Genomic DNA, 25,952 nt, shown 5'->3' with positions numbered 1-25,952 from the left:
GGGTCACCAATTTGTAAGCAAATTGTCGAATAGTTTTAGAACAACATTTCTCAACGAGCTATTGCAAGGAATTTAGGGATTTTACCATCTACGGTCCGTAAAATCAACAGGTTCAGAGAATATGGAGAAATCACTGCACGTAAGCGATGATACTACGGACCTTTGATTCCTCAGGCTGTACTGCATCAAAAAACGACATCAGTGTGTAAAGGATGTCACCACAAGGGCTCAGGAACATTTCATAAAACCACTGTCAGTAACTACAGTTGGCCGCTACATCTGTAAGTGCAAGTTAAAACTCTACTATGCAAAGCGAAAGCCATTTATCAACAACACCTACGAACGCCCCCGGCTTCGCTGGGCACAAGCACATCTAAAATGACATGACTTGACTTTATTTATTCATGCTTGCAGTGGAGCCAAGGCCCCACTGAAAAAACAGCTGAACTTTACAATAGATATCAAACAAACAACAATAAAAAATTAAAAGAACAAACAGTATTTTAAAAAATGTTGAACATCCTCAGGGCAGCAGCAGCATGGAAACTGTTAGCATTCTGGTATATAACTATATTACTTATTTAATTAGTGTCATTATTCAGCTTAATTGCAGCGTGCAGGGTAGAGTTTTTAAGTCTCTTTGTCTTTGCTCTGGGCTCGGGTTCAGCCAGCTTATGTTGGTTCCTCAATGTCCTGGCAGTGCGGCTGCCTCGTGTTGGAGGTAGCAGGTCATGCAAAGGATGTTGCTCATCATGCATATCCCTGACCAGCTTCACTGCAGCCTCCTCTCTCCTGGTCTGGAGTGATGGTAGGGGTTGTGAGATGTTTCCAGCTCTCCTTGTAATGATTTTACAGGCACGTTTCTGGACTCGCTCTAGCTCTGCCTGTTGTTTTTTGGAGCAGCCCACTAAGAGCACTGAGCTATATTCCAGACACGGCCTGATGAGGGTGGTGTAGATGGTAACAAGGTTGTCGGCAGGTAGTCCATGTCTCGCCATGACTGTGAGGTAGTGCAGCCGCTTGGAGGCGGTTTTTATTGCCTTCTCGATGTGCACATCTCCAGTGAGGTTTTGGTCGAGGTGGTAACCCAGGTACTTTGTTGTTTCCACGACAGGGACCTCCTGTCCCCACAACATCAGTCCCCCAAAATGGACTGATACAAAGTGGAAAAGTTTTCTGTGGTCTGACGAGTCCACATTTCAAATTATATTTGGAAACTGTGGACGTGGTGTCCTCCGGAACAAAGAGAAAAATAACCATCCGGATTGTTAAAGGCGCAAAGTTCAAAAGCCAGCATCTGTGATGGTATGGGGGTGTATTAGTGCCCAAGGCATGGGTAACTTACACATCTGTGAAGGCACCATTAATGCTGAATGGTCCACACAGGTTTTGGAACAACATGTGTTGTCATCCAAGCAACATTATCGTGGACGCCCCTGCTTATTTCAGCAAAACACTGCCAAGCCACGTGTTACAACAGCGTGGCTTCGTAATAAAAGAGTGCGGGTACTCTCATGGCCCGCCTGCAGTCCAGACATGTTTCCCATCGAAAATTTGTGGCGCATTATGAAGCGTAAAATACGACAACAAGACAACTTAAGCTGTACATCAAGCAAGAATAGTAAAGAATTCCACTTTCAAAGCTTCAACAATTAGTTTCCTCAGTTCCCAAACGTTTATTGAGTGTTGTTAAAAGAAAAGGTGATGTAACACAGTGGTGAACATGCCCTATCCCAACTACTTTGGCACATGTTGCAGCCATGAAATTTTAAGTTAATTATTATTTGCAAAAACAAAATTAAGTTTATGAGTTTGAACATCAAATATCTTGTCTTTGTAGTGCCTTCAATTGAATATGGGTTCAATCAATCAATCAATCAATGTTTATTTATATAGCCCCAAATCACAAATGTCTCAAAGGACTGCACAAATCATTACGACTACAACATCCTCGGAAGAACCCACAAAAGGGCAAGGAAAACTCACACCCAGTGGGCAGGGAGAATTCACATCCAGTGGGACGCCAGTGACAATGCTGACTATGAGAAACCTTGGAGAGGACCTCAGATGTGGGCAACCCTCCCCCTCTAGGGGACCGAAAGCAATGGATGTCGAGCGGGTCTAACATGATACTGTGAAAGTTCAATCCATAGTGGCTCCAACACAGCCGCGAGAGTTAAGTTCAAAGCGGATCCAAGACAGCAGCAAGAGTCCCGTCCACAGGAGACCATCTCAAGCGGAGGCGGATCAGCAGCGTAGAGATGTCCCCAATCGATACAGGCGAGCGGTCCATCCTGGGTCCCGACGAGCGGTCCATCCTGGGTCTCGACTCTGGACAGCCAGTACTTCATCCATGGTCATCGGACCGGACCCCTTCCACAAGGGAGGGGGCGACATAGGAGTAAGAAAAGAAGCGGCAGATCAACTGGTCTAAAAAGGGGGTCTATTTAAAGGCTAGAGTATACAGATGAGTTTTAAGGTGAGACTTAAATGCTTCTACTGAGGTAGCATCTCGAACTGTTACCGGGAGGGCATTCCAGAGTACTGGAGCCCGAACGGAAAACGCTCTATAGCCCGCAGACTTTTTTTGGGCTTTAGGAATCACTTATAAGCCGGGTTGAAAAGGATTTGCAAATTATTGTATTCCATTTATATTTACATCTAACACAATTTCCCAACTTATATAGAAACGGGGTTTGTATTTTTTTAGATTTTTAAGATGGAAAGTGTATCTGCCATTATGATGTGCAGTGATGTTTTGTGATGACTTTAAATCTTCGAGTATACAAAGTATTTCAATGGTTGGAATCAGTGCTTTTGCATGATATATTAGTTATTTTGGTAATTAATTAGTTACTATGGTAATCTAAGTCATGGCAGCTCAGACGAGGCACCAAGCAGTGTGGGTGGGGAGCTTTTCCACAGAGTGTTTCCAGAGCCTGAAATGTGGGTGTCCGGGACAGACACGGAAGGAGATTTTACAACAATGTTCTAAAGCTTAGTGATATAGCAGATGTATCAGAGTAGGTGTTTTTTTTACCGTTTTGGCGATCATATTTTGCTGTGTTTGTATATGTGGAGGAAGAGAGGGTGCGACGTTCAAATGTTGTCAATATTTAGTGTTTTATCGTTCATAGTTAATATTGTAAATCCCACATTCTTTTTTTTCATGTACATTCTGAGTGTTTCATTCAGTAAAAAAATGTGAAAATCCATTGTTTTTAAGGCGGTCTGTCATAACGTTTTTAGCATTCAGTCAGACATTATTGAGAGGTTTTGTATTAGTGTTCCTAAAAATAATACCAGCCCCCCCAGACACATCTTTTTATCAAAATTTGGCCCCCTAGTATAAAAAAATTGCAAAGCCTGCTGTAAAGGGAAGGATTTTTTTATATGTGCTTGCTCTTCTTGTCGGTGTGCCAGTTATAGAAATCTACGATGGAAAATCCATAGACATTAAGAGAAGCTTGATTAATACTGCTTTTTTTTTATGTTTCATGATATTGGAGTTGCTTTGTAGCGCTGTTTGGTTGAATGTATTTGCAGAGAAACATCATGTACAATATGCATATGTTACAGACCCAAGCATACGTCTTCAGTTTCCAGATGACTTCAGAGATGAGGTAGCCCTTTATTTTATTTGAGATTATCATATCACTCTGCTAATAACAGTGTTACTACTTGAAATGATGCATTTATCAACCAAAAAATGTCTCTTCTTTGCAGGAGTCTTTGTCTAGGTTCTGCTTCCCTTACGACATACAAAAGTAAGTTTGTCATCATTTCCAAGGGTAAAGGTTTTGTTTTGATCGCCACTCGTTTGTTTGTCAGTGAGCAAGTTTTTTTTGTTGTTTTTTTTAAACATAGAAATTAATTTACGTGAAACTCTTCTGGATTGTGGCTCCAGTGACAAGTAAGAAAACAGTAAACTATTTGCTGGTACATTCATTCTGGTGCTTTTTAAACCTACAGAATGAGTATACCGGACTGTTATTATTATCATTGTCTAATGCACCGGTGTCAAACTCAAGGCCCAAGGCCCATATTTGGCCTGCCTCTGGATTTAAAGTGGCCCACCACTTCATTTCATGTAAACCCGCCGGCAGCCGCAATATTTGATGTGGTCCGCCACATATTTTGTGATATTACACATATTATGTTGGACTTATAGTTTAGATCAGGGGTCACCAACCTTTTTGAAACCAAGAGCTACTTCTTGGGTAATGATTAATGCGAAGGGCTACCAGTTTGATACACCCTTAAATAAATTGCCAGAAATAGCCAATTTGCTCAATTTACCTTTAATATATATATATATATATATATATATATATATATATATATATATATATATATATATATATATATATATTTAAAAAATGGGTATTTCTGTCTCTCATTCCGTCAAACATTTTTTTTTCCTTTTACAGAAGGTTTTTTTGTAGAGAATAAATGATGAAAAAACACTTAATTGAACGGTTTAAATAAGGAGAAAACACGAAAAAAAAGAAAATTTAATTTTGAAAAAACACAGTTTATCTTCAATTTCGACTCTTTAAATTTCAAAATTCAACTGAAAAAAATTAAGAGAAAAACTAACTAATTCGAATCTTTTTGAAAAAATTAAAAAAAGAATTTATGGAACATCATTAGTAATTTTTCCTGATTAAGATTAATTTTAGAATTTTAATGACTTTTTTTAAACAGGTTAAAATCCAATCTGCGCTTTGTTAGAATATATAACACATTGGACCAAGCTATATTTCTAACAAAGACAAATCATTATTTCTTTTAGATTTTCCAGAACAAAACATTTAAAAGAAATTCAAAAGACTTTAACATAAGATTTAAATTTGATTCTACAGATTTTCAGAATATTTTTTTGAATTTTAATCATAAGTTTGAAGAAATATTTCACAAATATTCTTCGTCGAAAAAACAGAAGCTAAAATAAAGAATTAAATTAAAATGTATTTATTATTCTTTACAATAATAATAATAATAAAAATACTTGAACATTGATTTAAATTGTCAGGAAAGAAGAGGAAGGAATTTAAAAGGTAAAAAGGTATATGTGTTTAAAAATTCTAAAATAATTTTAAGGTTGTATTTTTTCTCTAAAATTGTCTTTCTGAAAGTTATAAGAAGCAAAGTAAAAAAAAAAAAATTAATTTATTTAAACAAGTGAAGACCAAGTCTTTAAAATATTTTCTTGGATTTTCAAATTCTATTCGAGTTTTGTCTCTCTTAGAATTAAAAATGCCGTACAAAGCGAGACCAGCTTGCTAGTAAATAAATAAAACTTAAGAAATAGAGGCAGCTCACTGGTAAGTGCTGCTATTTGAGCTATTTTTAGAACAGGCCAGCGGGCAACTCATCTGGTCCTTACAGGCTACCTGGTGCCCGCGGGCACCGCATTGGTGACCCCTGGTTTAGATCATAGTCAATATTAATGCCAATAATTTTTACCTTGCCTTTTGGCTTCTGACCTAGGGATTTGAGATAATAAAAAAATTACCGACCTACCTACCTAACTACCTACCTACCTACCTATCAATACCTAGAATATTATCATTATATAAACAATATTAAACTGAAAATAATCCATATTTTTTCTTTTTTTTATTCTTAGTAACAAAAAATATATTTATTTTAGTGATTTTTGTTACTGTTTACAAACTAAGGGAGTAAGTCTCTGTTTACAGGAAGGCTTCGAGGGCAAAACCCAAATGATCGAAATGGGAGACAATCATAGTTTTTGCTTTTGTTTAAAATAAAATGTGGTATTCAAGACCACAAATACTTCATCTGATTTACATCAATACTCAAAAATCTAAATGTAACAAGATAAGATTTATAAAAAAATGTTCACCACTATTGTCAAGGTATCGGATCAGGACTTAAAATTGGATCGAAAACGGAGGCCACAAATGTTTATGGGGACATCCCTCCCGTCCAAAGGCAAAACCTAGTAACTCACTTCTAGCTGATTTTGAGAAAACAAAGGAAAACCAATCTATCTTGATGCTGTCTTACAAAGATCTACAAAGTCATCAAACGTATAGATGTTTTCTTGAGCTTTCATTTACTTGCCGATTGAGCCATGGATTGAATCTGCTCTCATGAACGTGTGCCCTTTCTCCAGATATTTTATCACAATCTCGGGTGGGCCCCATTCTGCGTTTGCACATTGGGCAAGAGCCGTGTACAGCGTCCAGTTTTTATTTTGACCTCCACAGTTATCTGCCCAAAAAAGTATGCAAGGGGAAGAATCAAGAACAATACATTTAATGAAGGTGCTTGCAACGCTTGGTCCGCATTGCTGGCAGTAAGTCGGACACGTTTCCAGTGAGGGTTGGACTCCGCCAAGGCTGTCCTTTGTCACCGATTCTGTTCATAACTTTTATGGACAGAATTTCTAGGCGCAGCCAAGGCGTTGAGGGGGATCCGGTTTGGTGGCCACGGGATTAGGTCTCTGCTTTTTGTAGATGATGTGGTCCTGATGGCTTCATCTGGCCGGGATCTTCAGCTCTCACTGGATCGGTTCGCAGCCGAGTGTGAAGCGACCGGAATGAGAATCAGCCCCTCCAAGTCCGAGTCCATGGTTCTCGCCCGGAAAAGGGTGGAGTGCCATCTCCGGGTTGGGGAGGAGACCCTGCCCCAAGTGGAGGAGTTAAAGTACCTAGGAGTCTTGTTCACGAGTGGGGGAAGAGTGGATCGTGAGATCGACAGGCGGATCGGTGCGGCGTCTTCAGTAATGCGGACGTTGTATCGATCCGTTGTGGTGAAGAAGGAGCTGAGCCGGAAGGCAAAGCTCTCAATTTACCGGTCGATCTACGTTCCCATCCTCACCTATGGTCATGAGCTTTGGGTCATGACCGAAAGGATAAGATCACGGGTACAAGCGGCCGAAATGAGTTTCCTCCGCCGTGTGGCGGGGCTCTCCCTTAGAGATAGGGTGAGAAGCTCTGCCATCCGGGAGGAGCTCAACGTTAAGCCGCTGCTCCTCCACATCGAGAGGAACCAGATGAGGTGGTTCGAGCATCTGGTCAGGATGCCACCCGAACGCCTCCCTAGGGAGGTGTTTAGGGCACGTCCAGCTGGTAGGAGGCCACGGGGAAGACCCAGGACACGTTGGGAAGACTATGTCTCCCGGCTGGCCTGGGAACGCCTCGGGATCCCTCCGGAAGAGCTAGACGAAGTGGCTGGAGAGAGGGAAGTCTGGGCTTCCCCGCTTAGGCTGCTGCCCCCGCGACCCGACCTCGGATAAGCGGAAGATGATGGATGGATGGATAGATGGCTTGCAACGTCCTGTGCCAATCTTCCAAATATCCCCTCATGCCATAATATCACATAATCAGGTTGACCGTCGGCCCCCATTCGTGCAAATGTCTCATTAAAGACAATAAGGCGACTGACAAAGAAGCTCCGATTAGTCCCTTGAGATACTAGGTTTTTCTGTTGTATCTACGCGGTTATGTGGTAGTTGCTAGGTCCTGCCATGCGCGTAACAGCTTACCTACGGAACAAATTACAATATCGCATACACTAATGTAAAGCATATCACCTAGGAACTCCAAAATTATTATCAGCTCAGTTTTGACCAAAATTGAGTTACTGGGTTTTGCCTTTGGACGGGAGATCCATAGTGTTTCTCTTCTTGCCTTCTGTTCTAGGTACTTTCTGCCTGTTGTTCATGGTAATCTCTTCCTACTCAGGATGGGTGAGAGCGTGGCTGTGCAGCACTTTTGCTTTGCTCTCACTGACCTCGAGGGATGCCAACGCTTCGGCTTCTGTCGTCTTAGCAACAGAGCTCGGACGTGCCTTTGTATGCTCAGGTGTGAACATGTCTCTCCATGACATCAGAACCTTGCAGTTTGACGCCGTCATGTCATTACAGTTACTTTCCGTGGTTTGAAGTATTCTATAAACTTCTCAACAACCTTGCTGACTGCATCACAAAGGGACAGGTACGCCTGTGATGAAAGTGTAACATGTTCTGAATAACCGTATTTTTTCCCGAGCACGTTTGTCTTCTGGCCACAGACCAATGAGATGAAAGTGATGCTCACTGCGCTCTACAAGCAGTCCGTACCACTGACGGCTGGAACGACCACACTGCAGATGGTAAAATGACGTCATGGACACGAGTCCCTCCTGATGATGAATTAGATTTTCTATAGACAGTTTATGATTTTTTTCCTGAGAGAGAGCAGGTATTGGTCAGCACAGATGTTGGATAATCCTGTGGTACAAGAGGTGGTGAGTCCCGTGAATGTTCAGTGAACAAGACCATAAGTCCGGCTCATTCTCACCCACTCTTCTAATCAAACAACTGTGCAGATGAACACCTGACTAACATACAGTGGGACAAAAAAGTATTTAGTCAGCCACCGATTGTGCAAGTTCTCCAAATTAAAATGACAGAGGTCTGTAATTTTCATCATAGGTACACTTCAACTGTGAGAGACAGAATGTGGGAAAAAAAATCCAGGTATTCACAGTGTAGGAATTTTAAAGAATTTATTTGCAAATTATGGTGGAAAATAAGTATTTGGTCAACCATGCAAAGCTCTCACTGATGGAAAGAGGTTTTGTCTCAAAATCTCACGATACATGGCCCCATTCATTCTTTCCTTAACACGGATCAATCGTCCTGTCCCTTTAGCAGAAAAACAGCCCCAAAGCATGATGTTTCCACCCCCATGCTTCACAGTAGGTGTGGTGTTCTTGGGATGCAACTCAGTATTCTTCTTCCTCCAAACACGACGAGTTGAGTTTATACGAAAATGGATACATGCAGAGGATTGGGAGAATGTCATGTGGTCTGATGAAAACCAAAATCGAACTTTTTGGTATAAACTCAACTCGTCGTGTTTGGAGGAAGAAGAATACTGAGTTGCATTACAAGAACACCAGACCTACTGTGAAGCATGGGGGTGGAAACATCATGCTTTGGGGCTGCTTTTCTGCTAAAGGGACAGGACGATTGATCCGTGTTAAGGAAAGAATGAATGGGGCCATGTATCGTGAGATTTTGAGCTAAAACCTCCTTCCATCAGTGAGAGCTTTGAATGGTTTACCAAATACTTATTTTCCACCATAATTTACAAATAAATTCTTTAAAATTCCTACAATGTGAATTCCTGGATTTTTTTTTCACATTCTGTCTCTCACAGTTGAAGTGTACCTATGATGAAAATTACAGACCTTTGTCATCATTTTAAGTGGGAGAACTTGCACAATCGGTGGCTGACTAAATACTTTTTTGCCCTACTGTAACTTATTACAACTAATCAATTTCCAAATATATCTGATTAAGTGTTTTAGTGTTATCTCTCCATAATTTTTCAGACTATATGGCGCACTGTATTATAATGCGCCCTATCGATGAACAGATCTATTTTCATACAAACCCCAAAACTAGTGGACTTGCCACGTTGAGTAAACCGTAAATAAAAACAGAATACAATGATTTGCAAATCCCTTTACCCCTATATTCAATTGATTAGACTGCAAACCCAAGATGCTTAACATTTGAACTGGAAAATGTTATTTTTTGCAAATATTATCTCATTTGGTATTTGATGCCTGCAACATGTTTCACAAAAGCTGGCACAAGTGGCAAAAAAGAGTGAGAAATTTGAGGAATGCTCATTAAACATTTATTTTTTTGAACATCCCACAGGTGAACAGGCTAATTGGGAACAGGTGGGCACGATTGGGTATAAAAGCAGCGTCCATGAAATGTTGAGTCATTCACAAAAAAAGATGGCGCGAGGGTCACCACTTTGTGAACAAATGCGTGAGCAAATTGCCGAACACTTTAAGAACAACATTTCTCAACGAGCTATTGCAAGGTATTTAGGTATTTCACCATACACGGTCCATAATATCATCAAAAGTTTCAGAGAATCTGGACTTACCTCTGCACGTAAGCGATGATGGTACGGACCTGCGGTCCGTCAGGTGGTACTGCATCAAAAAGTGACATCAGTGTGTAAAGGATATCATCACATGGGCTCTAGAACACTTCAGAAAACCACTGTAAGCAACAACAGTTCGTCGCTACAACTTTAAGTGCAAGTTAAAATTGTAACATGCAACGCCAAAGCCATTTATCAACAACACCCAGAAACGCGGGTGTTGGGCCCAAGCTCAAATAAGATGGACTGATGCAAAGTGGAAAAGTGTTCTGTGGTCTGACGAGTCCACATTTCAAATTTTTGTGGACGGTGTGTCTTTCGGACCAAAGAGGAGAAGTATTAGTGCCAAAGGCACTAATAAATATACATACATACATGCATAAATGAGGTGCATTAAGACAAACAAAACAGTCATATAAGTCAAACTGTATTTAACTATTTCACAATAATTTTCAACATTGTTCAGTTGTAACACAATATCGCACAATACCATGAATGTGGAGGAAAATGAGTGTCTCCATGGGCAGATAATGCTGGTAGTACATGCAAAAAACTCATATAAATAAACTTTTGCACGTTATCAATTGTAAAACCAGTCTTAGAAGGTCACACTGAATCCGCTCACCCAATTTTATGGTTTGCAAACACTGTTTAATACCTGTTAGTTGGATCTTAGTAGATAAGGCCCGTAATGTGTGCATGCAATAGAATCTACGAGCATGAAAGACAGATAACAACGTCAGTGGGGTTGTTGAGTGCCTTGCTCAAGGTTACTTGACTGACCCTTTTCCAACAACCGAACCTGACAACATTTTACACTCCAACAAACTGTATGTTGTTGTTTTTTTACAGGCATTCCAACTTTTTTAAATTGTACAATCCAATTAAATAAAACAATCATTAACATGGAATGTTATTGATTAGGTTCCCTACTTCATTGCTCCAGACCCCAGCAACCTCCCTTCCATTCCTGAAAATGTGAGTATTTGGGATTGAACACTGCATCCATGCATTAGTGTTGTTCTACACCGTCATTTTCCTTGTGTTTGGTGTACCAGAGAAACTTGACTGAGCTGATTGTGGCGGTGGACGTGGCGAACCTTCTACAGCTCTATGCCAGCATGCTATTTGAAAGACGCATTCTCATCCTGGCCTGCAAACTCAGCACTGTTGGTCACATTCATGTCAGCATTTTTTCATGTAATCTTTCCACACAAAACTTACTGCCCACTTTTGTGCCGCCTGCAGTTGACATCATGTGTGCACGCGCTGGGGGCTTTGTTATACCCCATGCACTGGCAACACATCTTCATCCCAGTCCTCCCACCTCACCTACTGGACTACTGTTGGTGAGTGAGTCTCTCTGGGTCACTGACCTCTGTCTGTCTTCCCGTAGTTCATATTTGGTATTTCCTGTTGCAGCGCACCTATGCCATACCTGATAGGGGTCCACAGCAGTCTATCCGAGGTAAAAGCCAATACATGAGTGTCCGCTAACGTAACACATAACATAATCACAATATGTGTTTGGCAGAAGGTGAGGAGTCGTGGTTTGGAGGAAGTTGTCATTTTGAATGTCGATACAAACATATTGGAAACCCCCTTCAATGACCTGAAGAAGATACCTTCCGTTGTGGTAATGCTCTAACAATAAACAAAATATTTATTTTTTAACTACTCAAATGTGTATTTAACCAATTCAGGTATTATTATTATTATTATTATTATTATTATTAATAATACATATCATATTCAAATTTTGTAAAATTGCATACCAGAATTATTTTCAGTTGTAATTTGGAAACACATAGCTTGAACAGTTTCTTTAACTGGAAATATAAGTACATTGTTTGATGTCTTTTTTTAATCCATTCCATAATGTTTATATAAATGTGTATATATATATATATATACACATTTTCTACCGCTTATTCCCCTTTGGGGTCGAAGGGGGCGCTGGTGCCTATCTCAGCTACAATTGGGCGGAAGGCTGTGTACACCCTGGACAAGCCACCATCTTATTGCAGATATATATATATATATATATATATATATATATATATATATATATATATATTAGGGCTGTGAATCTTTGGGCGTCCCACGATTCAATTCAATATCGATTCTTGGGGTCACGATTCGATTTTATATCGATTTTTTTCTATTCGATTCTCGATTCAAAAACGATATTTTTCTGATTCAAAACGATTCTGTATTCATTCAAGACATAGGATTTGAGCAGGATCTACCCCAGTCTGCTGACATGATGGCAGAGTAGTAGATTTTTGTAAAAAGCTTTTATAATTGTAAAGGACAATGTTTTATCAACTGATTGCAATAATGTAAATTTGTTTTAACTAATAAACAAACCAAAAATTTGACTTATTTTATCTTTGTGAAAACATTGGACACAGTGTGTTGTCAAGCTTATGAGATGCGATGCAGGTGTAAACCACTGTGACACTATTGTTCTTTTTTTTTATTTTTATAAATGTCTAATGATAATGTCAATGAGGGATTTTTAATCACTGCTATGCTGATATTATAACTAATATTGATACTGTTGTTGATAATATTCATTTTTGTTTCACTACTTTTGGTTTCTTCTGTCGTGTTTGTGTCTCCTTTCAATTGCTCTGTTTATTGCAGTTCTGAGTGTTACTGGGTCAGGTTTGGTTTTGGTATTGGATTTCATTGTTATGGTATTGCTGTGCAGTGGTTTGTTGGTTTGGAAAATAAAATAAAAAATAAAAAATAAAAATCGAGAATCGATTCTGAATCGCACAACGTATTCGATTCGATTTGTATTCGAATCGATTTTTCCCACACCCCTAATATATATATATATATATTTGGTGGAATGGCTTATGTATGTAAACAATGTCTAAAAGCAACATAAACATGAGATTGATCTAATATTGAGGTGGCCACCTGTCCAGGGTATAATCCGCCTTCCGCCCAAATGCATTTGAGATAGGCTCCCTGCCCCCAGCGACCCCAACAGGGACAAGCGGTAGAAAATGGATGGATTTACATGTCATGCAACCACTGAGTTTAAAATAGTGTCACTGTCAGACAATTTAGCTAAATCCTGTCTGCAGTTATGTTGCACTGAAACAGAGTCATTATTCATGCGTTGTCGCCATTTGTTCCTTGGTGGTTACATGGTGCTGCAAAACATTTAACCACGAATGCAGCATCGACATGTCACGATGCAAAACATCCGAGATGCTCAGCTGACATTCGTAAGGCTGACATGCGTTCACTTTTCCACCGACTCTCGACCAATATAGAATATCAAAAGTCAGTTGTGAAACTGGGCTTCACGGTGGCAGAGGGGTTAGTGCGTCTGCCTCACAATACGAAGGTCCTGCAGTCCTGGGTTCAAATCCAGGCTCGGGATCTTTCTGTGTGGAGTTTGCATGTTCTCCCCGTGAATGCGTGGGTTCCTCCCACCTCCAAAGACATGCACCTGGGGATAGGTTGATTGGCAACACTAAATTGGCCCTAGTGTGTGAATGTGAGTGTGAATGTTGTCTGTCTATCTGTGTTGGCCCTGCGATGAGGTGGTGACTTGTCCAGGGTGTACCCCGCCTTCCGCCCGATTGTAGCTGAGATAGGCGCCAGCGCCCCCCGTGACCCCAAAAGGGAATAAGCGGTAGGAAATGGATGGATGGAGTTGTGAAACTGAGCAGTTTAAAAAGAACAGATGAATGGAAATCAGTCCCTCAAAGTACCTTATTGCGTGTTTACTTGACTTCATTTATTTTTCCTAGACGTCTGGATTGAAGCTTTGTTTGAAACGTGAGGCGGTGTCTCCTGGTTGTGGGGTCTCGCTGGCTTTTCTCAAGGCCCAATCTCTCTTGTTTGGAAGATACAGAGATGCACTGCAGACTCATGAGGTCAGTTTATTATCAACATTTAGCTTTTCCTAGAATCTAATGCCCTATTTACCGATACAGTATGTATATGCATACATTAATCATTATGATTTGTCCATGTTTCATGCTTCAAGATGGTCCATTTATGTTTTTTGGACTAATTTGTAATATAAGAATTTTCGGTTGAGTTTGCTTTGGTCCCGATTTAAGCAGACTGTAAAAAATCTCCACAATCAACAATCCTTCACCCGAAGGGGGGACCCTCTTTCTTCATAAGCCAAATCCCTGCTGACGGATCTATTTATGTATTTTAATCGTTTATAATCTCTTTTTACAGGGGGGCCAGATATGGTTCAATGAAGATGTGTTCCTAGAGCACAAGTCACACAGTATGCAGAGGTTTCTACAGAGTGCCATTCATTTGCAGTTTTTCAAACAGGTACTGCCCTCTGCTGGAAACATGGTTGTATCAATCCTTCAACATTCACCTAGAACAGTGCTTCTCAATTATTTTAAACCGCCCCCAGGAAGAAGAAAATATCTTGCACTCCTATATCATTATACTTCATTTATGCACATTTTTAATTACTATTATCATATTTCTGGTATAATTGTCTGCAGCTCCCCCGCAACCCCATGGATGGATGGATGGATAACATGAATGGATAGATAATTGCATGGATAATTGGTTAATAGACGGATGCATGATTTGATGGATGGATTGATAATTGGGTGGGATGAGGTGCCGACTTCTGCCTGAAGTACTGGGATAGGCTCCAGCACTCCTTGCGACCACGAGAGGGACAAGCTGTAGAAAATGGATGGTTGGATGGATGATTGAATGGTTACAAAATTGGATGGATGGATAATTGGCTAGATGGATGGACGGGTTGTTGTGTTTATAGATGATTGATAGATGATAGATGATAAATGGACTGATGCATGGATTGATGGGTGGTTAAATGGATGGATGGATAATTGGATGAATGAATGGAGGGGTTGGTGGGTTTATCGATCACAAATGATAGATGTAGGATGGATGGATGGATTAATGGTTGAACTGATGCATGGATTGATGCGTGGTTAATTGGTTCCATGGATAATTGGATGAACGGATGGTTGGGTTGGTGGATTTATTGATGACAAGTGATAGATGATGGATTTATGGATGGATGGATGGATGGATGGAAGGTCAGATGGGTTGGTGGTTTTATGGATGGATAATGATGGATGATTGATAGATGAGGATAGAAACTGATGATCCACCGATAGACATATGGCTAATTGGATAAATGGATGGATGGATGGATGCCCTAGAAAATCATTGGAAACTAATTTAATTAATTTGGTAAAATATGTATTTTATGTTATCCTGATGTTTAATTCATGCAAATGTTTAATTATTATTTTTACATTGATTATCATATTTCTAGTATAATTGGCTGCAGCTCCCCCGCAACCCCATGGACTGATGGATGGATAACATGAATGGATAGATGATTGCATGGATAATTGGTTAATAGACGGATGCATGATTTGCTGGATGGATTGATAATTGAGTGGGATGAGGTGCCGACTTGTCCGGGGTGAACCACGCCTTCCGCCTGAAGTACTGGGATAGGCTCCAGCACTCCCTGCGACCCTGAGAGGGACAAGCTGTAGAAAATGGATGGTTGGATAGATGATTGGATGGTTACATAATTGGATGGATGTATAATTGGCTAGTTGGATGGACGGGTTGGTGTGTTTATAGATGATTGTTAGATGATAGATGGATAAATGGTTGGACTGATGCATGGATTGATGGGTGGTTAATTGGATGGATGGATGGAGTGGTTGGTGGGTTTATCCATGACAAATGATAGATGATAGATTTATGGATGGATGGATGGATGGGTTGGTGGTTTTATGGATGGATAATGATGGATGATTGATAGATGATGGTTAGAAACTGATGATCTACAGATAGACATATGGCTAATTGGCTGGATGGATGGATGCCCTAGAAAATCATTGGAGACTAATTTAATTCATTTGGTAAAATATGTGTTTTACTTTATCCTGATGTTAATTTATGCAAATAATTAATTATTATTCATAAATTTGTTATTGTATTTCTATAATAGGCTGCAACTCCCCCGCAATCCCATGGACTGATGGATGGATAACATGAATGGATAGATAATTGCATGGATAATTGGTTAATTGACAGATGCATGATTTGATGGATGGATTGATAATTGGATGGGATGAGGTGGCGACTTGTCTGGAGTGAACCCCGCCTTCCACCTGAAGTACTGGGATAGGCTCCAGCACGCCCTGCGACCCCGAGAGAGACAGGCTGTAGAAATGGATGGATGGATAGATGATTGGATGATTACATAATATATGGCTATATGGTTGGTGTGTTTATAGATGATTGATAGATGATAGATGGATAAATGGTTGGACTGATCCATGGATTGATGGGTGGTTAATTGGATGGATGGATAATTGGATGAATGGATGGAGGGGTTGGTGGGTTTATCGATGAAAAGTGATAGATGATGGATGGATGGATGGAAGGTCAGATGGGTTGGTGGTTTTATGGATGATGGATAATTGATAGATGATGGATAGAAACTGATGATCCACAGATAAACATATGGCTAATTGGATAGATGAATGGATTATTAGATGGATGGATGGATGGATGGATGGATGGATGGATGGATGGATGGATGGATGGATGAACTAGAAAATCATTGGAGACTAATTTAATTCATTTGGTAAAATATGTGTTTTACTTTATCCTGATGTTAATTTATGCAAATATTTAATTATTATTTATACATTTGTTATCGTATTTCTAGTACAATAGGCTGCAGCTCCCCCGCAACCCCAAACATGGATGGATGGATGACATGAATTGATAGATAATTGGATGGATAATTGGTTAATGAACGGATGCATGATTTGATGGATGGATTGATAATTGGGTGGGATGTGAACCCTGCCCTCCGCCTGAAGTACTGGGATAGGCTCCACCACCCCCTGCTACCCCGGGAGGGACAAGCTGTAGAAAATGGATGAATGGATGATTGGATGGTTACAAAATTGGATGGATGGATAATTGGCTAGATGGATGGACGGGTTGTTGTGTTTATAGATGATTGATAGATGATAGATGATAAATGGACTGATGCATGGATTGATGGGTGGTTAAATGGATGGATGGATAACTGGATGAATGAATGGAGGGGTTGGTGGGTTTATCGATCACAAATGATAGATGTAGGATGGATGGATGGATTAATGATTGGACTGATGCATGGATTGATGCGTGGTTAATCGGTTCCATGGATAATTGGATGAATGGATGGTTGGGTTGGTGGGTTTATTGATGACAAGTGATAGATGATGGATTTATGGATGGATGGATGGAAGGTCAGATGGGTTGGTGGTTTTATGGATGGATAATGATGGATGATTGATAGATGATGAATAGAAACTGATGATCCACCGATAGACATATGGCTAATTGGATAAATGGATGGATGGATGGATGGATGCCCTAGAAAATCATTGGAGACTAATTTAATTCATTTGGTAAAATATGTATTTTACTTTATCCTGATGTTTAATTTATGCAAATGTTTAATTATTATTTATACATTTATTATCATATTTCTAGTATAATTGGCTGCAGCTCCCCCGCAACCCCATGGACTGATGGATGGATAACATGAATGGATAGATGATTGCATGGATAATTGGTTAATAGACGGATGCATGATTTGATGGATGGATTGATAATTGAGTGGGATGAGGTGCCGACTTGTCCGGGGTGAACCACGCCTTCCGCCTGAAGTACTGGGATAGGCTCCACTACTCCCTGCGACCCTGAGAGGGACAAGCTGTAGAAAATGGATGGTTGGATAGATGATTGGATGGTTACATAATTGGATGGATGGATAATTGGCTAGTTGGATGGACGGGTTGGTGTGTTTATAGATGATTGTTAGATGATGGATAAATGGTTGGACTGATGCATGGATTGATGGGTGGTTAATTGGATGGATGGATGGAGTGGTTGGTGGGTTTATCCATGACAAATGATAGATGATAGATTTATGGATGGATGGATGGATGGGTTGGTGGTTTTATGGATGGATAATGATGGATGATTGATAGATGATGGTTAGAAACTGATGATCTACAGATAGACATATGGCTAATTGGCTGGATGGATGGATGCCCTAGAAAATCATTGGAGACTAATTTAATTCATTTGGTAAAATATGTGTTTTACTTTATCCTGATGTTAATTTATGCAAATATTTAATTATTATTTATACATTTGTTATCGTATTTCTAGTATAATAGGCTGCAGCTCCCCCGCAACCCAAAACATGGATGGATGGATGACATGAATTGATTAATAATTGGATGGATAATTGGTTAATGAACGGATGCATGATTTGATGGATGGATTGATAATTGGGTGGGATGTGCTGACGACTTGTCCGAGGTGAACCCTGCCTTCCGCCTGAAGTACTGGGATAGGCTCCACCACCCCCTGCGACCCCGGGAGGGACAAGCTGTAGAAAATGGATGAATGGATGATTGGATGGTTACATAATTGGATGGATGGATGGATGGTTTGATAGATGGATGGACGGGTTGGTGTGTTTATAGATGATAGACAGATGAAAGATTTTTACTGATGCATTGATGGATGGTTAATTGGATGGGTAGATAATTGGATGAATGAATGGATGGGTTGGTGGGTTTATCGATGACAAATGATAGATGATAGATGGATGAATGGATTAATGGTTGGATTGATGCATGGATTGATGGGTGGTTAATTGGTTACATGGATAATTGGATGAATGGATGGATGGGTTGGTGTGTTTATCAATAATAGATGATGGGTTTATGGATGGATAATGATGGATGATTGATAGGTGATGGATGGATACTGATAATCCATCGATAGACATGGCTAATTGGATAGATAAATGGATTATTGCATGGATTATTTGACAGATGGATGGATAATAGGACAGTTACATAATCGGATGGATGGATAATTGGATAGATGGATGGATGGGTTGGTGTGTTTATAGATTATTGATAGATGGATAAATGGTTGGACTGATGCATGGATTGATGGGTTGTTAATTGGATGTATGGATAATTGGATGGAGGGGTTGGTGTGTTTAGAGATGATTGATAGATGATAGACAGATTAAGGTTGGATTGATGCATAGAGGCGACGGGCTGGGGTGGCAATTCTCGTTGCCCCCCGGCTCAAAGCTGGGGGGCAATTATCCATCATGGATGGATGGATAATTGGGTCAATGCATGGATGGGTCTGTGGGTTTATCGATGACAAATGATAGATTATGGATGGATGGACGGAAGGTTAGATTGGTTGGTGGTTTTATGGATGGATAATGATGGATGATTGATAGATGATGGATAGAAACTCATGATCCACAGATAGACAAATGGCTAATTGGATGGATGGATGGATGGATGGATGGATGGATGGATGATGGATGGATGGAGGGATGGATGGTTGATGGATGGATGGATGGATGACCTGGCTAATCATTGAAGACCAATTTAATTAATTTGGTTAAAATATGTGTTTGACTTTATCCTGATGTTTAATTTATGCACATATCTAGTATTTATACATTTGTTAATATATTTCTAGTATAATAGGCTGCAGCTCCCCCGTAACCCCAAACATGGATGGATGGATGGATAATATGAATAAATAAATAATTGGATGGACAATTGATAGACTAGGAGTCGGCAACCCAAAATGTTGAAAGAGCCATATTGGACCAAAAATACAAAAAACAAATCTGTCTGGAGCCGCAAAAAATGAAAAACCATATATAAGTCTTATAATGAATGCACTGACCAAAAATTCCTGATTAGCCCTCTAACAAGTCTATAACATCAACAAAGTGCACCTTTATGCATTCACGCACACCATAAAACTTTTGGTGAACAAAATGAGACAAAGGAGTGGAAGATTTTACATGTAAACAAACTGTTGTGTCACAGTCCACACAGTGGTGAGTTCAAGAACTGACAAAATTAGTAGGAAAAGACATCCATCCATTTTTTACCGCTTATTCCCTTTTGGGGTCGCGGGGGACGCTGGGGCCTATCTCAGCTCCAATCGGGCGGAAGTCGGTCTACACCCTGGACAAGTCGCCACACCTCATCGCAGGGCCGGTAGGATGTTCACCAAATACTCTCATCAGTGAAGCATATATACAAACATATTAAACAGTGGGATTTCTAACAATTGGGAAGGTTTGTCCTCAAACAAAAAACATACTAAAACAAAAAATATTTTCCCCCATATTTTTCCATTTTCAATCCTTTTTTTAAAAATACCCAGGGAGCCACGAGGGCGGCACTAAAGAGCCGCATGCGGCTTGAGAGCCGTGGGTTGCTGACCCCTGGGATGGATGGATGGATGGGTTGGTGTGTTTATAGATTATAGATGGATGAATAGTTGGACTGATGCATGGATTGATGGGTGGTTATTTGGATGGCTGGATAATTGGATGAATGGATGGATGGGTTGGTGGGTTTATCAATGACAAATGATGGATGGATGGATGGATGGATGGATGGATGGATGGATGGATGGATGGATGGACGGAAGGTCAGATGGGTTGGTGGGTTTATGGATGGATAATAATGGATGATTGATAGATAATGAATGGAAACTGATGATCCATAGATAGACATATGGCTAATTGGATAGGTTGATTGGCAACACTAAAATGGTCCCTAGTGTGTGAAAGTGAGTGTGAATGTGATTGGCCCTGTGATGAGTTGGCGACTTGTCCAAGGTGTACCCCGCCTTCCGCCCGATTGTAGCTGAGATAGGCGCCAGCGCCCCCCGCGACCCCAAAAAAGGGAATAAGCGGTAGAAAATGGATGGATGGATGGATGGATGGGTTGGTGGGTTTATCAATGACAAATGATGGATGGATGGATGGATGGATGGATGGATGGATGGATGGATGGACGGAAGGTCAGATGGGTTGGTGGGTTTATGGATGGATAATAATGGATGATTGATAGATAATGAATGGAAACTGATGATCCATAGATAGACATATGGCTAATTGGATAGGTTGATTGGCAACACTAAAATGGTCCCTAGTGTGTGAAAGTGAGTGTGAATGTGATTGGCCCTGTGATGAGTTGGCGACTTGTCCAAGGTGTACCCCGCCTTCCGCCTGATTGTAGCTGAGATAGGCACCAGCGCCCCCCGCGACCCCAAGGGGAATAATCGGTAGAAAATGGATGGATGGATACATGAATGGATTATTGAATGATGATTGGTTTGACGGATGGATGGATAATTTGACAGTTACATAATTGGATGGATGGATAATTTGATGGATGGATAATTGGAGGATTACATAGTTGGATGGATGGATACTTGGATAGATGGATGGATGGTTGGAGTGAAGCATGATTTGATGGGTGGTAAATTTCAATGGCTGGATAATGGAATGAATGGATGGATGGGTCTCTGGGTTTATCGATGACAAATGATAGACGATAGATGGATGGATGGATGGAAGGTCAGATAGGTTGGTGGGTTTATGGATAGATAATGATGGATGATTGATAGATGATGTTGGAAACTGATCATCCATAGCTAGACATGGCTAATTAGATGGATGGGTGGGTGGATGGATAATAGGATGGTTACATAATTGGATGTATGGATCGTTGGATGGATGGGTTGGTGGGTTTATCGATGATTGATAGATGATAGATGGATGAATGGTTGGACTGATGCATGGATTGTTGGGTGGTTAATTGGTTAGATGGATGAATGGATGGATGGGTTGGTGGATTTATCGATGACAAATGATAGATAATGGATTTATGGTTCAGGGATTTTTAAGGTCAGATGGGTTGGCGGGTTTATGGATGGATAATGATGGATGATTGATAGATGATGGATGAAAACTGATGATCCATAGATAGGCATATGGCTAATTGGATAGATGAAAGGATTATTGGATGGATGGATGGATGGATGGATAATTGGATCAAAGGAAGGGCAAACAGATAAAGTAAGGAAACAAAATATGGTTTCTTGCTCTTTTAATATTTATGCAGTCAATATTTAACTTATCCTTATAACAGCATGCATAATTATTCAGGTGAGTGCACATGTGCAGTAGAGTACTTTTCTTGATGCATAATAGACATGCTTCATTTGGAGGGAGAGCATGGTACCATATGCATCTTATGGGCTACAACAGTCGGCATATTGATATTTATTGGGTTTTATGTGGCATGATTTCAGTTCATTGATGGACGCCTGGACATCCTAAACACCGGGAAAGTTCCCGAGGATCTCTTTGAAGAGGAGCTACTCAAGTGTGAAGCAACGGGTGTGTTCTATTTGTTTCAGGTGGGATCATCTGACAGCTGTGACTCATTCTAATCTCATTGTTTTGCAGGGAAGAGTAAATCCTATCAAGAGTTAGTTGGTAGTTTAAAGGTAGTTTATAAATATTTAAGTCCATATTGTGGGATATTTTGAAATACTTGTGTACCTTTTTGACAGAAAGGGGGCGGGGCACTGATCCTCAACATTAGGTCCAAAACAAACAACATGAAGGTGAGCGCATGCTGGGTGATGTTTACTGTCCGTGTGTGCTTTACAAGAACACTAGTCCACTTCCAATATTTCTAACGCTTGTCTTCACCAGGCGAGTTCTGGTCTGAAAACTAAGTTGAAGCGTAAGGTGAGTTTATGGTTGAAAAGATGCAGGGCAAATTCAGCAATGATTGCATTTTCAGCCCATTGTGTGTGTTTGTGTGCGTAAGGCAGGCCGGCAACGAAACACGCACTCTTCAGAGAAGCGGATCTGTGTCACACCATCGTTCTCAGTCTGACTGCCTGCAGAGTCGCCTGCCAATCACACCGCATTTTGGAATGGTGACAACCGCAAAATGACCCCACCTGTCGGTTACAATCCAGCCGAAAAAAATTCACAACGCTTCACTTTTTTGTTGTGACAAACTTGTTCTAAAATGGAACAAGTTAATTTTTGTCCTCGAAATTCTAGATAAACCGTTGCTCCAGTTTGAGTTCAACAGTGCGCTGTGGCAGGATGTGTCGGTATATTTCTGCCTTCATCTTTCCCTCTATCCTGACTAGTATCCCAGTCCTTGCCGCTGAAAAACATCAATCAAGATTCAAGATTGTTTATTGTCATATGCACAATTAAACAGACAGTTTGCCGTACAATGAAAAGCTTACTTTGCTAGCCCATCCTTCAACAAGTCACACGGTACTTAGCTAAAATAAAAATAAAACCTGTACAGTTTAGCAGTGAGCTAAACAAAAATAAAAATAGAAAATAAGGTATAAAAAAACGTATAAGGTATATACAAGGTACTGTGAGTAACATATCATTACTGCACATTTTAAGTATAAATAGTATAAATATGGAGGTGACATTGGGTCACAGCAGCAGTTTTTAAAGTGTCTTTAGGGATCAAAGGTGAAAACTGTCTACAGTGATGGTTCACAGTTCGGGGGTGGTCACGGCAGCAGTTAAAAGTGTCTACAGTGATGGTTCACAGTTCTGGGGTGGCCACAGCAGCAGTTAAAAGTGTCTACAGTGATGGTTCACAGTTCTGGGGTGGCCACGGCAGCAGTTAAAAGTGTTTACAGTGATGGTTCACAGTTCTGGGGTGGTCACGGCAGCAGTTAAAAGTGTCTACAGTGATGGTTCACAGTTCGGGGGTGGTCACGGCAGCAGTTAAAAGTGTCTACAGTGATGGTTCACAGTTCGGGGGTGGTCACGGCAGCAGTTAAAAGTGTCTACAGTGATGGTTCACAGTTCGGAGGTGGTCACGGCAGCAGTTAAAAGTGTCTACAGTGATGGTTAACAGTTCGGGGGTGGTCACGGCAGCTGTTAAAAGTGTCTACAGTGATGGTTCACAGTTCGGGGGTGGTCACGGCAGCAGTTAAAAGTGTCTACAGTGATGGTTCACAGTTCGGGGGTGGTCACGGCAGCAGTTAAAAGTGTCTACAGTGATGGTTCACAGTTCGGGGGTGGCCACGGCAGCAGTTAAAAGTGTCTACAGTGATGGTTAACAGTTCAGGGGTGGCCACGGCAGCAGTTAAAAGTGTCTACAGTGATGGTTCACAGTTCGCGGGTGGTCACGGCAGCAGTTAAAAGTGTCTACAGTGATGGTTCACAGTTCGGGGGTGGCCACGGCAGCAGTTAAAAGTGTCTACAGAGATGGTTCACAGTTCGGGGGTGGTCACGGCAGCAGTTAAAAGTGTCTACAGTGATGGTTCACAGTTCGGGGGTGGTCACGGCAGCAGTTAAAAGTGTCTACAGTGATGGTTCACAGTTCGGGGGTGGTCACGGCAGCAGTTAAAAGTGTCTACAGTGATGGTTAACAGTTCAGGGGTGGCCACGGCAGCAGTTAAAAGTGTCTACAGTGATGGTTCACAGTTCGCGGGTGGTCACGGCAGCAGTTAAAAGTGTCTACAGTGATGGTTCACAGTTCGGGGGTGGTCACGGCAGCAGTTAAAAGTGTCTACAGTGATGGTTCACAGTTCGGGGGTGGTCACGGCAGCAGTTAAAAGTGTCTACAGTGATGGTTCACAGTTCGGGGGTGGTCACGGCAGCAGTTAAAAGTGTCTACAGTGATGGTTCACAGTTCGGGGGTGGTCACGGCAGCAGTTAAAAGTGTCTACAGTGATGGTTCACAGTTCGGGGGTGGTCACGGCAGCAGTTAAAAGTGTCTACAGTGATGGTTAACAGTTCGGGGGTGGTCACGGCAGCAGTTAAAAGTGTCTACAGTGATGGTTCACAGTTCGGGGGTGGTCACGGCAGCAGTTAAAGGTGTCTACAGTGATGGTTCACAGTTCGGGGGTGGTCACGGCAGCAGTTAAAAGTGTCTACAGTGATGGTTCACAGTTCGGGGGTGGTCACAGCAGCAGTTAAAAGTGTCTACAGTGATGGTTCACAGTTCAGAGGTGGTCACAGCAGCAGTAAAAGTATCTATAATGTTTCCTCTGAGGTTTAGGGGAGGGGTGATGGTGAGAATCAATCAATCAAAGTTTATTTATATGGCCCTAAATCACGAGTGTCTCAAAGGGCTGCACAAGCCACAAAGACATCCTAAGGTCAGATCCCACATCAGGGCAAGGGAAAAACTCAACCCAATGGGATACAATGAGAAACCTTGGAGGGTTCGCCACAGCATCCCCACAGCATGATTTTGCCATCACCATGCCTCACTGTTTGGATGGTATTGGCCTGGCAATGAGCCATTGCTGGTTTCCTCCAAACATGGTGCCTGGCATTCACGAAGAAGAGTTTAATCAGAGAATTTTGTTTCTCATGGTCTGAGAGTCTTTCAGGTGCATTTTGGCAAACTTTTATGAAGGATTGGCTTCCATCTGGCCACTATACCACACAGGCCTGATTGGTGGATTGCTGCAGAGACTGTTGTCCTTCTGGAAGGATCTCTTCTCTCCGCAGAGGAATTCTGTAGCTCTGACAGAGTGGCCATCCGGTTTTTGGTCACCTGCCTGACTAGGGCCTTTCTCCCCCGATCGATCAGTTTAGACGGCGGGCCAGCTCTCGGAAGAGTCCTGGGGATCCCAAACTTCTTCCATTTGAGAATGATGGAGGCCACTGTGCTCATTGGGACGTTCAAGGCAGCTGGTATTTTTCTTTACCTTTCCCCAGACAATTCTTTCTCGGAGAGCTACAGACAATTCCTTAGATTTCAATCTTGGAATATACAGGCCTTTCCAAATCATGTCCAACCAACTGAATTTACCGCAGGTGGACTCCAATTAAACTGTAGGAATATCTCAGGGATGATCAGTTGAAACAGGATGCTCCTGAGATCACTTTTGAGCTTCATGGCAAAGGCTGTGAATACTTTTGTACATGTGATTTCTTGGTTGTTGTTTTTTTTTTTTTTAATTTACAAACATTCCTGGAAAAAAAAACCTTATTGTCATTTTGGAATAAGGCTCTAACATAACAAAAAAGTGAAACGCTGTGATTACCTTCCGGATGTATTGTACATGGGAGAAATGTAAAAACACAAAAGCTTT

At 41.1% G+C, this 25,952-nt stretch overlaps 1 protein-coding gene across 2 annotated transcripts in view; it reads left to right on the top strand.

The window, feature by feature from the left end:
• Positions 1-25,952, top strand: part of dennd1c (DENN domain containing 1C) — a 42,033-nt gene that overhangs the window by 5,491 nt on the left and 10,590 nt on the right. The window contains exons 3-19 of one of the 2 annotated variants that reach the window (XM_061880571.1): positions 3,580-3,623; positions 3,727-3,767; positions 7,719-7,838; positions 7,901-7,970; positions 8,047-8,127; positions 10,851-10,904; positions 10,985-11,095; positions 11,175-11,275; positions 11,349-11,394; positions 11,464-11,562; positions 13,703-13,828; positions 14,145-14,246; positions 22,158-22,245; positions 22,315-22,355; positions 22,422-22,475; positions 22,567-22,602; positions 22,689-22,796. In XM_061880571.1, coding sequence (XP_061736555.1) covers positions 3,580-3,623; positions 3,727-3,767; positions 7,719-7,838; positions 7,901-7,970; positions 8,047-8,127; positions 10,851-10,904; positions 10,985-11,095; positions 11,175-11,275; positions 11,349-11,394; positions 11,464-11,562; positions 13,703-13,828; positions 14,145-14,246; positions 22,158-22,245; positions 22,315-22,355; positions 22,422-22,475; positions 22,567-22,602; positions 22,689-22,796 — 1,322 coding nt within the window. Of the gene's footprint in view, positions 1-3,579; positions 3,624-3,726; positions 3,768-7,718; positions 7,839-7,900; positions 7,971-8,046; positions 8,128-10,850; positions 10,905-10,984; positions 11,096-11,174; positions 11,276-11,348; positions 11,395-11,460; positions 11,563-13,702; positions 13,829-14,144; positions 14,247-22,157; positions 22,246-22,314; positions 22,356-22,421; positions 22,476-22,566; positions 22,603-22,688; positions 22,797-25,952 lie in introns of both variants that reach the window. The other variant, XM_061880570.1, reaches the window with a different exon arrangement.

Source organism: Nerophis ophidion, linkage group LG20, assembly GCF_033978795.1.
Source record: "Nerophis ophidion isolate RoL-2023_Sa linkage group LG20, RoL_Noph_v1.0, whole genome shotgun sequence".
In the NCBI taxonomy this organism is placed as follows: Eukaryota; Metazoa; Chordata; class Actinopteri; order Syngnathiformes; family Syngnathidae; genus Nerophis; species Nerophis ophidion.
The sequence above is the reverse complement of the archived record's forward strand: the minus strand, read 5'-3'. Positions and strand labels throughout refer to the sequence as shown.